Source organism: Chionomys nivalis, chromosome X (genome assembly GCF_950005125.1).
Source record: "Chionomys nivalis chromosome X, mChiNiv1.1, whole genome shotgun sequence".
Lineage (NCBI taxonomy): Eukaryota > Metazoa > Chordata > Mammalia > Rodentia > Cricetidae > Chionomys > Chionomys nivalis.
The window spans coordinates 117250144-117263521 of NC_080112.1; the positions used below are offsets into that span (position 1 = coordinate 117250144).

At 49.6% G+C, this 13378-nt stretch overlaps 1 protein-coding gene across 1 annotated transcript; it reads left to right on the top strand.

Annotated features, from left to right (window-relative positions):
* The first annotated feature begins 1254 nt into the window (after positions 1 to 1254).
* Positions 1255 to 13026, top strand: LOC130868603 (homeobox protein OTX1-like). The gene is made up of 9 exons (XM_057760760.1): positions 1255 to 1301; positions 3176 to 3221; positions 4505 to 4574; positions 7170 to 7455; positions 7563 to 7678; positions 7799 to 7858; positions 8175 to 8301; positions 10191 to 10236; positions 12985 to 13026. The coding sequence occupies exons 1-9, from the start codon at positions 1255 to 1257 to the stop codon at positions 13024 to 13026; spliced, it is 840 nt and encodes a 279-aa protein (XP_057616743.1).
* The last annotated feature ends 352 nt before the right edge of the window (positions 13027 to 13378 follow it).

Here is a 13378-nt window from a genome sequence, read left to right on the forward strand (position 1 = left end):
CTAGTGTCTCCAGGAGGTTTCCTCCCACATGGAATTCTTATCTTGGAGGAAATTGCCACACACGTGTATCCAGCAGCAGGGCCAGAGCCTGTTGAGACATGCTCTAGGTGACGACATGCCTGCCTCAGGTTCTGACTGGCCTGCCTATCAACTAGATGAGGCGCCATTCTTCTGTAGCTCGCGGTGCTGTGCAAGGGACCAGGTCAAGTGGCTCTGTGAGGGCGCGCCTTTACCAAATACGGCAGAGATTGTGGGGCGCCTGGGTAATCACGTGTTCACAAGGGTTCCCAGTCTTCCACCCACTGACTACACGTGAATGGCTGGGATCTGTGTCTAAGGGAAAGAGCTCTCATTGATATTTTAGAAGAAAAGCCTTTGTGCTGTGCACTGAGCAAATTCTGTAAACAACCCTTCACTCCGCCATCCAAGATTCACATAGCACTCCCTCCTGAAGGCACCAGGCTGTGTTTCTAGTGACTTCGCTTGGGTATTTGGACTCACTAATGCCAGAGCCCCCACTCTCAGGGGCTCATTGTGAGTTTTTCCCTCTTCCCCACTATCCATGTTAAAATCAGCCTGCAATCTCCAGTAGCCCCGTTGCCCCGTCTTCTGTGGGGTCCCTGAGCAGTGGCCAGGGATGGCGACCAGATCAAAGCAGATCACCTAGGGGTAAAATTCAGCTTCTGCATACACCCTTTCTCCCCCTACCCCTTCCTTGGGGCCACGCCCTAGCCCATTCTCACCACACAGGCACACCCACTGGGGTAGGATTCAGCTAGAAAGCCAATAGTGGTCTTGCAGGAGGAGCACCTGAGCCTTTGTAGCCCCAACCTGCTGAAAGCCCCCAGGGCACAGCTGCTGCCAAAGGCTCCAGCAAGGGGCAGGTGTCTAGGCTTCTGTAGAGCAGCAGCCATGGCGCACCTCCACGATTACAGTGACCACTTCTACTCTCACATGGAGGACTATGGAGAGGACAGCAGCCGCCGCCCTGGACAGGGGGCAGCAGCTGAAGTGGGGGGCAGCTTCTGTGAAGGAGCTCTGAGCCTGGACCACAGTGAGACCCAAGAGGGCAACCAGGCCCAGGGGGGGCACGTGAGCTCTTACGATAACCTGGATCCCGAAGATGACCTCGACAGCCAGGAGCCCATGGAGGTGGACCCAGAGGAGCCAGCCCTCGAGCTGCCTGAGGTTCGAAGGCGCCGGCCCAGCCGGCCCCGCAATCAGTTCCACTTCACACACTGGCAGGTGCGGGAAATGGAGACTGTTTTCCAAGAAACCCAGTACCCGGATGGACTCACAAGGTAGGTGCTGGCTCCAGGAGGCACCCTGACCTCCAGGAACTAATGTTTATGTTGACCTGGCCTTTACCCCTTCTTGTCCCTGTTGTCCCCATTACTTTCCAAACCACACGTAGCTTCTCCCCCATGACCGGAGTGGGGAAGTTGTTTGTGGTGGTGACCGGAAACAGGTGTGCGCTTACTGCTCCTGATACTTTCTCTCCATTTTCAACCCGGGAGTGACGTGGATAGATGAAAACCGTGTTGGAATGAAACTGTTCTGATGCTGTAGAGTCAGCAGAGCCAAGTGTTTTTATGCCTTCTCTCACAGGGCTCTAGAAGTCCGTTCCTCGTGACAAACTGTATCAAAATCTCCCCTTTCTTCCCCGGCAGACCTGGACATCTTCTTCCTTGTTCAACAGGAGGACTCTAAAGGCTCCTGGGATTGAGCTCAATGTCCTTTTTCTGCCCCATTTGTCACAGTTCTCCGGCTTTTCAGATGTAGTTTCTGCTGGTGGTCAGACCGCTTCGGGGCTGAGTATCACCCCATTGAATCAACACACCCCACCATTGCTTTAGAACCCCTCTCTTAGGAGTTCAGGGGTTTTTTTGCCCCCTGGCTATTGGGGTGGTGGGGTTGTTGTTCCCTGGGGTGACAAAAACCTCTTTCCCATCCTGGCTCTGTTTTTGCTGTGTAAACTCTGAAATGGATTTACTGGACTGCTAGGTAAACTCTGAAATGGATTACTGGACTGCTAGGTAAACTCTGAAATGGATTTACTGGACTGCTAGGTAAACTCTGAAATGGATTTACTGGACTGGGTCTGTTTCTAAGCAGTTCTTTCATTACCTAGGGCATGAAGTGATATTCCCACCCACACTCTAGAAGCTTCCCTTTTCTCTCTTTCCTTATCAGCACTGGTCATTTGCCTCTTGATTCTTTTTAGTTACCTCAGTGGGTAACAGAATGTGGTCATATTTTTCAAACGTTTTCATACACCTTGGTTGTCTTTCTCACTTTCTACTCATTTGTCGGTGGTGAGGGCTGAAGCCACTTGTCTGATCCACAGGAAGTCCATTAAATCTATGTTCCCAGCCACCATCTCGTGGCTGATTTTAAGTGGGCATTTGGGTTAATGGACTGTCTTTGGAGTCCTGGCTAAAAGAAAATCCAGAATACAAACAAAGCTAACCTGGATCTTGAGGTCATCCTCTCTCTGATCTTCAAGTACCAGGAGTACAAATCTGAGGGCAGTTGCCCTGGCTACCAGCCTCCTCTTACTGATTGAGATAGGTTCTCGCTAATGTCCTGAAGGAGACCTCGAATTTAAGCAGAGCCTAACCTGGCCTTTTATTGTGACCCTTCTGCCTCAGTTTCCCCATTAGCTGGTCTCCACCATTAGTTCTGGCTACACAATCTTGATTGTGCCCCATGATACCTGGAAGATTATATCTTTGATGCTCTCTCATTTAGTCCGTGTTCTTCCCCCTCAACCACTCCTGCCTGGTGTTTACATTTGGAACTAAAGAAAACTTACAAAAGACTGAGCAAGAATAATAAGGATCCTGTCGTCATGCGTGCTTTCCCATAATTCCTACATATTACTCTCTTTAAAATTTGCATAGCATCATAATAGAATTCTGCCTTTTGTGTTCATTGAAAATACAGCATTAAAATGATTTGTGTCAGCTGATTAATGTTGTCTTGACCACCAGTGTACAGCACAATATTTTAAATGCCCTGATGAGTGAACCCTTTCAAAAGTGTGTCTGGCATTGCGTGCGAGGAGTCCTTGAGTTGAGCAGGGCAATAAAGTCTAGCACAAGGACACACTGTTTCCAGCCTGTGACTTTTCTCAATACCTTGACTACTGATCTCTGTGGCTTTCTCTACACAGAGCGGTGCTTGCCAGAAACATGGATGCGCCTGAAGCCAAAGTGCAGGTCAGTAAATTCGAGAAAGCATGGGGCGGGGCCGTCCACCTGGAGCATGCTTCAGTCCTGGACCAGCCATCGTGGGTCTTTTTCAGTAGGTGTGAGTTTTCTGTCATTCTTTTGATGGCCATCACTGCCTTCATCACTGGAAGTTGGAGGAAGTACACGCCCCTACGTGTTTCTTGCCCGTTCTTGGAAAAAAAGTGATACCTTGTGGAAAAAGAAAACCAAGGCAAACTTAAGCTGCTCATACTCTGTGTGCAAAGCCCACATGCAGCTCATAGCCTGTATGATAAACCCTTATACAGCTGATATTCTGTGTGCACAGCCAAGATCTTTAAACAGTATGGACTCTGTGATCGCGTACACGTAGAATACATACGTGTGAGGCCATAGCTATTCGCCCTGTTATTCGTGTTATTCCTTCAACATGATTGTCCTTTTCATGGACATTCTGTGGAGTCATGCCAGGGCTGAGGATGCTGTTGTGATATTCAAGACGATGCAGGATCAAACAGGGCTATCAAATGGTTCGGTTGTGTTAGGTAGCTTTCTGAAAGTTAGTCGTACACACTTGGGTAAAGGAACAGCTACTGGTTATCTGGACTTTGCCCACAGCAGCTACACTGGGATCGCCAGATGCAGGTTGTGGTGAGATTGGTGGGGAAATAGAGCACAGTAGTCCGAGCGGTTGGTCCTCTTCCTCTGTCAGTCTGCATGAGATAGGAGAACGCAGTTTTGATTTGGGGGGTTGTTTTCAATTCACTTGAGGCCTTCACCTGAACACGTTGTCAAAACTGTCCCAACAGCAGGGGAAGGGGGCGAGGGATAACACCCTTGAAAACTTGTCTAAGGAATGAAGCGTTCAAAAGCAGAGCTATGGAAATTATTAGAGTTGAGCCAGCATTGGAAGAAGGTACCAATAAAAGTCCCCCTTGGGGTCACGTTAAGTGTGAACCTGTCTTGTGCCGAGTCTGTTCCAGAACGTGACACAGGGCGGCTCCTCTCCCTGTGTGATCCGAAGGAGCAGGCATGCTGTTACTTTCATAAAGTCGTGGTTCCTGTCGCTCTTTTCAGTTTCCTGTGAAGAAGGTTCGGTTCCAGAGACCCTGCCTTGTCCTCCAACACCAAACACACCCTCCCTGCTTCTGCCCTGCATGGCTGAGGTTTTGAAAGCAGCTCCTTGTGCTGTGTGGTTTAGAATGGCAGTGACATATCGTGTGTCCCAATGAAGTGTCTCTTTGCATCCAAGTACTCAGCACGCTGACATGCTTCCTGTCCTCTGCTTTCAGGCTTGGTTTAACAACAGGCGAGCCAAACAGAGGGCCCGGGAGAAGAAAGCAATGCTCAGGAGTGCACCACGTGGGATCCAGGACCACATCTGCATGATGGATGTGGAGGAGCCCTAGAGTGCCATCCTTGCCCAGGAGGCACATGGAGATGGGCTGTTTGGTGTCTCCCCTTGCTTAGACATGGAAGAAAGTCATGTCTCCCTATATCTGAGACACTGGTATGACAATAAGAATAAAGACAAATTGTCCCTGTTTCTTCTTTCTGCTTTGTACACTGTAGATGCAGAGTGTTCTCTCTATGTACAATTCACACAGATTGGCACGGCCGTCTTTTGTGAGGTGGCATGCCTGTGTCCCCTGCAGTGTCCCCTGCAGTCACCGTCATTTCCCTGGCCTCACTGGGTTTGCACAGAATGGACACGGGTCCCTGCGTCTCACTGATGCTCCCTTCGCCCCCATTGCGACCACTTAGGAGCAGAACCATGTTCAAGGGTCCTCATTGTCCACAGTAGGTGGCCAGTGCTTTTTCAGACAGCACTGCCTGCTGCCCACACTCGAGTTCAGTTCCAACCTGATTCTTCCGAAGGAAAATCGCTAGATTCACGGGAGCAGGGAAGGGAGCGCTCTTCTTCACTGTTGGGGTTCTGGTCACCCCACCCCAACATCTGTGGGGCACACGTGGTACTAATACATCCTGTGGACAAAGTTTCTGTTGCTTCAAAAGAAACCAGAGACTCCAGCCATTCCGGGCTGGAGGGAGGCTTCCTTTTCTTTTCTCCTAACCATGCGCCAACAAAATATATTTGCGTGTAATTTTTAAACAAATATCTCTGAAATTTGTCATTTGAATTAGGTCCATTCCTCACTGATTTTCGAGAAAATTGAGACATCGGAACTGGTTAATTGAAATGAATCTGGTTTTTATTTTGTTTACTAGAGGGTCTGTGTTTTGAGAAAGGTTGGCCTTAAACTCATCTCAGGAAGGATGAAGGAAGTTCTGGTCTTGAATCTAACACATTTGTGGTCAGACAATAGGCGTCACAGAAAGGGATATCCACTCAGATGTAGGCAGTTCTAGGGATCTAACCCAGGGCTTAGAGTGGGCAAGAGGAACTCTCTGCTATTGGAGATACATCCTCATCCCCAACATGGTCGTCTTTACACAATTGGCCAGAATTACAAAGAAATCCTCAGCTCCTGGTAGACCTGGTCAAGGGTAGTTTCAAGTTATACTGGAAAGACAAAGGGCTGGAAATAGACTTGTGCAGATTCACAAGTGAGGCAGTAACCAGAAGCGAGGTAAGACTTTTGATAAAGGAAACCTCCTCCTTTGACACCAGGGCCCCCAGATATTCCCACACCATGAAAAGGAATCGCCTTTCCATATGATAGTTCTTTAATGCATTTCTAGTCTCAGAGTGACAAGGACATGCTGGGAAAAGCTGGCTGCCATGGGGTCAGACTGGCCACATACCAGTGAAGGTCCTGTTCCGTTGTAAGTTCTGGGATAGGGACCAGGCCCTGCTCTTGACACTTGGGCTATTCTGAGAGAGGAGAGAGAGAGAGAGAGACAGAGAGACAGAGAGAGACAGAGAGAGAGAGAGAGACAGAGACAGAGAGGGAGAGAGAGAGAAAGAGAGAGACAGAGAGAAAAGAAGAGGAAGAAGAAGAAGAGGAGGAGAAGGACGAGGATGAAGACGAGGAGGAGGTCGAGGACGAGGAAGAGGAGGAGGAGGAGGAGAGACCCGGATAAAGAACTTAAAAAACTTTTTAGGAACCTCAGCACAGGTATAAATTCTCACAGCTTGTAACAGCACTCTTGAAGCCTAACAGGGAAGATGAGCCCCTATCTAGCAGCCCCAGGGCCTGAAGAGCCTTCCAGATAAACACATTACTTAATATCTGTTCTCGGCCAGGTACCAGGGACCCGGTGTTGGGCACTAGACTAAGAGAGATTGTCCTTATATTTCCACAAGACCTCCAGAGACGCTGGTGGATCTTTTCTTCCTGCCCGCGAATGCCTTCACGAAGCGGACCGTCATTCTTGCCCTAGGAAGATAGTTCACCAGGGCAAAAGAACTCATGGAGTAGCGAACTGGAAGGCCCCTTCTACACTCTACTTTTCCAAGGGTCATGCCTTCCCTGTAAACTCATCCTGTTCACTGAAGGGTCAAACTGCTCTTGGTTATGCACTTCGGGGTCTCAAAACATAGCAACCGTCGATCATCCCAGCAATCTAGAAAGGAAAGCCTCTGATTGGATAAGACAACCCAAGTGGTCCAGCCTTAGGACCATAAGGAAAAGAATGCTTCCTGGGTGAGATGCTCTCCCACCGGAAGTGTACGGGGCAACCGTCCAGAACCTGAAGAGGCGAAAAGGAAGGCAAAGTTTTGGCGACTTCGACAGCATTCGTGTCATGAAGCGTGGGGACATCAACTACCTGCCTCAAGAGGGACCTGATGAGAAAAAGTGGAAGGGTCAGTATGTGCTAGCAGTGGTGGGTCGGCCATGCCCGTGAGGGAACGTTGACCCTCGGAGGCGTCTGGGCATGCGCTGCCCGCTGCCGCGTGCACGCGCGCACATGGGCATGGAATGTCTTGACGCCATGGCTCCTTTGGACCACCCTGGGCCCTGCCGCCTCATCTTTCTCTTTCCCCACTTTCAGGTGCTGAAGCACCCATGGTCTTGCCGACTGGAGAGGGAAGAAATGAGGAAGAGAGTGGAAGCGGCCAGCCTGGGTCGCGAGCCCCAACCGCAGAACTGGGAGGAGTAGAAGAACTAAGAAGGATGGGGCAGAGTGGAGAAAGTCCCTCTGTTGCTGTAGCTTCAGGACTCACAGATGACAGGAACCAAGAGGGTACCAGCCACATTAGCCAGGAGAGGGAGCATTCACCTCAGAAGCCAGTCCCCGAGAGCATACGGGACCCCGAGGCTGTACAGCCTGTGCCATCGTTAGTGCCCCATGTGAACCATATGTTGCACATGCTGCCCCTAGTACAGTCTACGTCAGTATATGTACCTGGTGTGCAGTCTGTGACCATTTCTGTATGCCATGTAGAACCTGTGTCGTTCACTGTGCCCCAGGTACAACCTATGCCTGTCACTGTGCCCCACGTACAGCCTGTGCCCATTTCTCTACCCCACGTAGAGCATATGCCAATCACTGGGCCCCAGGTACAGCCTATGCCTGTTACCATGCCCCAAATACAGCCTGTGCCAATCGTTGAGTCGCACACATGGCTTATGCCCATTACTGAGCAACAGGTGCAGCCTAATCCTGTCAGTGTGCCTCAGGTTCAGCCTATGCCTGTTCCTGTGCCTCATATACAGCCTATGCCAATCCCTGTGCCCCAGGTACTACCTATGTCTGTGACGCTGCTCCATGTACAGCCCATACCAATCACTATGCCACATGCACAACCTATGCCTGTTACTGGGCCCCATGTCCTTCCTATGCCAGGTACTGTGCCCCAGGTCCAGCATATACCAGTTCAGATACCTAACATACCATATATGGCAGTGCCTGAGGCGCAGCCTATGCCTGTGGGGGTGGCCTGCGCACAGCCCGTACCCATTACAGTGCCCAGTGTCCAGTCTATACCAGGTAGAGTGCCCAGTGTCCAAACCATGCCAGTTGTGACGCCCGATGTACAGCCTGAACCGGTTCCAGATGTTGACATCCACCCTGTGCCAGTGCTGGTTCCCCACCGCCGCCTCCATGACAGGTTCACAAGGCTGCAGCTGCAGGAGTTGGAGCGTGTTTTCCGGAGAAATCCTTATCTAAATGCTGATGAAGGGTAAGCAGGTCACAGGGCCTCAAGTCCTTTGAGAGGGAAACAAGCTGGTACAAAGGGGCCTCTGGCTCGCTGGCCCCTGTCCTTGTTTTCATTCATTATAAAGCTTACATTACATTTTGAAGGTTTAGTCGTTGTCTTGGTGTCGGGGTGGGGGGAGCTGTGTCTCACGTTTGGAGGTCAAAGGACAGACAGCTTGAACGACTTGGTTCCGTCCTTCAAGGATGTGGGTCCGGGGCTCAAAAAGGCTCCTCATGCTGTCTGGCAAGCAGGTTTATCTGCTGAGCCATTTTGTCTGCCTCCTTTTTGTCCTCTGGAACGGAAATCAATGCACCCCTTGAGGCCTGCAGGAGCCCTGCCTCGCTGTCCTGGGGTTGTGTGATGGGCTCTTCTCGGGTAGTATTTAGGAGACCGAGTAGAAATGTTTGGCCAGTGCCTGTTGATCTAAGGAGGTCAGGTCGGGACTGCCTGGGAAGCGTGAGATGTGGCTGGAACCACACAGGCAACACTGCCTTTGTTGGAAATGGGGACACATTTGGACATCGCATATGTTTTGGCTTAGTGCGGACTCACGGTAAACACATCGACACAGTTCCCTTAATTGTTGTTTTCGGCGTTTTCTGAAAATTTCTGTGCCCTCCCCAAAGAAAATTTTCCTTTAAGATAAGCTTCAGTGCAACTCGGGGCAACACATGCCTTTAGTCCCAGCGACTGGGAGGCAGAGGCAGGCAGATTTCAGGGAGCTCCAGGCCAGCCTGGGCTACAGAGTGGGTTCCAGGACAGTCAGAGCATTTACCCTGTATGGAAAAGGAGGAAGAAAGGGAGAAAGAGAGAAGCTTCAGTGTTGATCATGGTGACTTCTGCTTGTAATCTCAGCACTGAGAAAACCAATGTAGTCTCGTGCTGCAGAGAAAACTATCTCAGCAACAAGAAAATTGACTGTGTTTACTAAACCAGGCGTGTCTGTGTAGCCCCAGCATTTGAGAAGGACGCTAGGTCTCATATTCAAGGCCGTTCTCAGTTATGTACAGCCAGTACCCAAGAGACACATTTTGTTGGTGGTTTAGGCCTGGCCTTTTCTTTTTCTTTTCTTATCTTCTCGTTTTCTATTGCAGGGTCTCACTCTGTATCCCAGAATGGACTCTAACTTTCAGGATGGCTCTTGTTTAAGTCTTTCTCTTGCTGGGAATCCAGGACTGTGTGGCCAGCAATGAACACTTTTGGGACATGCGTTTTGTGCCTGACATGATTTTAACATTTTGTTCTCTGGGCCAAGGAAATGGTTCTGACCTGAGACCCAGAGAGAACCAAGTCCAGGTAGCCATGCTCTGTTTCCCCATGTACACTGTGACCTAAAATACAGAAACATGTTCTCTCTCTGTGTCCCTCCCTCACTCCCTCCCCCCTTCTCTCTCACACGCACACACACACTATATGAAGCGAATATAACAGGCCCTGTCCTGATGAGGTACGCGTTGAATAGCTTTATTTGTCAACAGAACATTAGGAGTCCTCAGGCAATTTCCAAGAAACCATCTTCTTTTGTGTTACCCTTCCACCACGGCAAAGGCCCTCACACAGGATTTTCCTGTCAGCATTTGGTTTTGTAACTCTTGCTTTGTATGGTGACATTTTTGAGGCGGTTTTATGCTCCACACACCCAGTGGTCGGAGCCTCTCTCTGAGGTGTTCTCTGTCTACATTGTTGGTTTTCAATTGCTGACTAGGTCTGGGCCTAGGTTTATGACTATTGATAGCCCTCTCTGCTGAACTAAAGTCACCTGTAGAAACTGCTGTCCTAGAGGGCGGGAACTGAGACAAGTGTTTTAATAAATGTAGAGTCTGTTGTTTCGTCTGTGTGTCCAAATACTGACCTGCTATTTTTGTTCTCAGGAAACAGTTGGCAAGACGGATGAGCGTGACAGAAGGCAAATTGCATGTGAGTAGTCATCTAAAAGCCTTTGGACCCAGCACAGCCATTCGAGACTTCCCTTGGGGCTGGGACATGTTTGTCCTGTCACCAAAGGTGGAGTGTTGTTCTGAGCTCACTGTGTCTCAAAATGACTTTGAAAGGGTCCTTTTAAACTGTGTGTCTGTGTGTGTCTGTGTGTCTGTGTGTGCGTACATCCGCGCTCCATCAGATAATCGTGAGCCAGAAGACACGTGAGCTGCAAACTGAATTCAGGCTCTCAAGAGCAGCAATGTCTCTATCCTTGGGCCAGTGCTTCAGCCACATTGAAGTAATTTTCAGGCTCTGTGGTCTTGGTGGGGAGAATATTAAAGCAGAAGCCTCACTATGCAGAACCAGCACATTCCAATCCAAACCCAACTTCCTAATGGGACACTGATTAGAACAAAGCTACTTTCTCTCTTACACATGTATGTATCACACACACAAGTGTCCTGTATGTGTGCTGTAACTACAAATTATTAAATGTTCTATGTGTCAGTAGCTGTATCTTTCAGGTTTCAAACCAGGGACAGGTGTCTAAAGTGTCTATTTAGTATATCAAAGCAGACCTGGCCACCAGGTTCTCCCTGCACCCGAAGTCTCTACCTGCAACAGGCGATCCTGGCTGGCACATCCTCCCTCCCTCCCTCCCTCCCTCCCTCCCTCCCTCCCTCCCTCCCTCCCTCCCTCCCTCCCTCCCTCCTTCTCTTCTCCCTCCCTCCCTGCCGCCCTCCCTGCTCCTTCCCTCTCTTCCTCCCTCCTTCCCTCTCTTCTTCCCACCATCCATCACTCTTTCCCTCCCTCCCTCCCTCTCTCCCTCCCTCCTTCCCTTCCTAAATCTCGCCAGCTCAATCTAGCTTGCCCATCCCCAGCTTTCCTTCGCAATATAATAGATTCTTTTTGGTTACCTGTTTGTTTGTCTACTCTATTTGGGCCTCCTGGATGCTGCACCTGTTTCCCTCTCTTTGCTCTACAATCCCTCACCACTATCTTCACATGGGACATCTCAGTCTGGTCATGCCCCCTCTGGACTCCCACACAGGTCCCTGCCTCTGCCTTGCTCTCCATATATCTGTAATAACCCTTCTTCGTCATGCCTAGGACCAGTCTTTCTCCTTCCCATTTTATTTCTTCTTTTCCATTCATCTGGCAGTGAAACCTGGGACCAGTCATGTTCCTTTCGTTTTTATTTTATTTATTTATTTATTTATTTATTTATTTATCTGCTGCTGACACCCCGGAAAGGCATAAATGAGCTTCCTGCTTGGGAACTCAGCCATTCTTAGCCAAGCATCTGCTCTGACTCTCCTCAGTATGTGCGGATCATTTGGTTCCGCTGTCTTGTGCCACCCACAACATTAGATTCGACAACCTAAGGTCTCATCCTTCAGCTGCTGCTCCACTCTGCCTGCTTTCTAACTGCTGCTCTCATCTCTCTGGTGTCTGGCCGGCTATGCCCTCCATGTGCACACTCTATACTCTATCCACGTCTCTATGGCTCCTTCAATTGGCTACTGCTCTGGCCTGCTTCACCCACGGGGACATCTCCCTTTTCTCCTGCTCTCTCCCCTCCTCTTTTTACTGCGTAAGTGTTACTCCAAGCTGCCTGCTTTGTTTACTGCTACTACAAATCCACCATTCTACACCAGGAAGTTCCTCTTATGTCCACTGGGCTCCAATCCCAAGGGCAAGGGACACCTTTCCTCTGTGTCTTGGACATTTTGGTCTCTGACAGGTGTCCCATTCCACTTGGGATGCCCTGGATAGACGTTCTTCTCACTAAGCATCTTACCCAAGTCAGTTACTGGGCTCTGGCCTGCCACCCCCACTTGGGTCTCTCTTACTGGCTCCCTTTCCCCTGTCTCCCCTCCCCCTCTCTCCAATGCCACAGCTCAGTCTGGACACACACACTCTGAACTCTTCCAGATGTCCCTGCCTCTGGATATGCTTTCCCACGTATCTAACATAGACTTTGTCCTCCACTGTACCTAGGTGAAAGTCATGGTCCTACTCTGTTATGTCTTCTTTCATTCCGTATTAACAATACATTGATAAATAGGTAAACATACACTCAAGTCCTTCAGTGCTGGTGTCCTTTAGTTAGGGTTCTCTGTGGAGTCTTCCTGGGGTTATTACACATAGGATTGAAATCCGTGTAGCTAGGGGCACCACGATCCCACACTATTTGAAACACTGAAAACTAAGCATAGATTCTATGCTTACAGGGATAACCAGGGTGTGAGGATAGTTCACAGGGTGAACCCTGCACTCTTCATAATGCTGATGTAAATTGGTTAAACAGAGACTGATGGGGATGGGGAAGCATAGAATCCATATGCCCTGTCCTCCTGCTGCTGTTGAAGAGCCTGCCTGGTGAAGCCACACAGATTAGGGCACCCAGCATTCTGACTGTCTGAAGCACAGTGGTGCATCTGCCTGAAAATGCTGCTAACATCCTCCAGAGTGGATTACTGTAGAGACGGGGAAAGACATGCCCCATCTGGACACTTGTCCAGGGACTATTCTGCAGTACTGGGTTGGAAACAAAGGTCTCCCACATTCTAGTCAAGCACTGGACCCTGTGCCAGCCCCTCAGCCCCTCACAGAATTAAGGCAGTGAGACAGCAGGTTCTTCTGCGCAGTATAAAATATAAGGACAGCTAACGCCCCATGGTGTGTTTTCTTATTATATCCTGATTACTCTACTGAACAAATCCCTCTTCCCTCTCATTGTAGAGATGGTTCAAGAGGAGGAGAGAGCAGTTCTGGAGAGGGTAGAATCTGTCAGAGCTTAGCAGTGCTCCTCCTGGGCCCCACTCCACCCCTCTGAAGACAGTGCCCAAGCCATAGTGTGCCATCCTTCACCTGGAGACACTTGTGGTCGCATTTGGTCTCCCACTGACGTCACTCCGTCTTTCCTCTCTAAGAACTTGTACTTGAAATAAATACCTAGTCGTTCATTCGCTCCATGTGTCTTCTGCATAAGTATGGTATGTGTGCCGGCTATCCATGATTGTCCAGGGAATGCCATTTAAAGCAAATGACAAGGTCTCCTTCTGTAGGGTGACATCGCTGAGTGAGCATCAGTAGGCCTTTTATATCATATGTCCTTGTTAAGTGGTGTAGCATG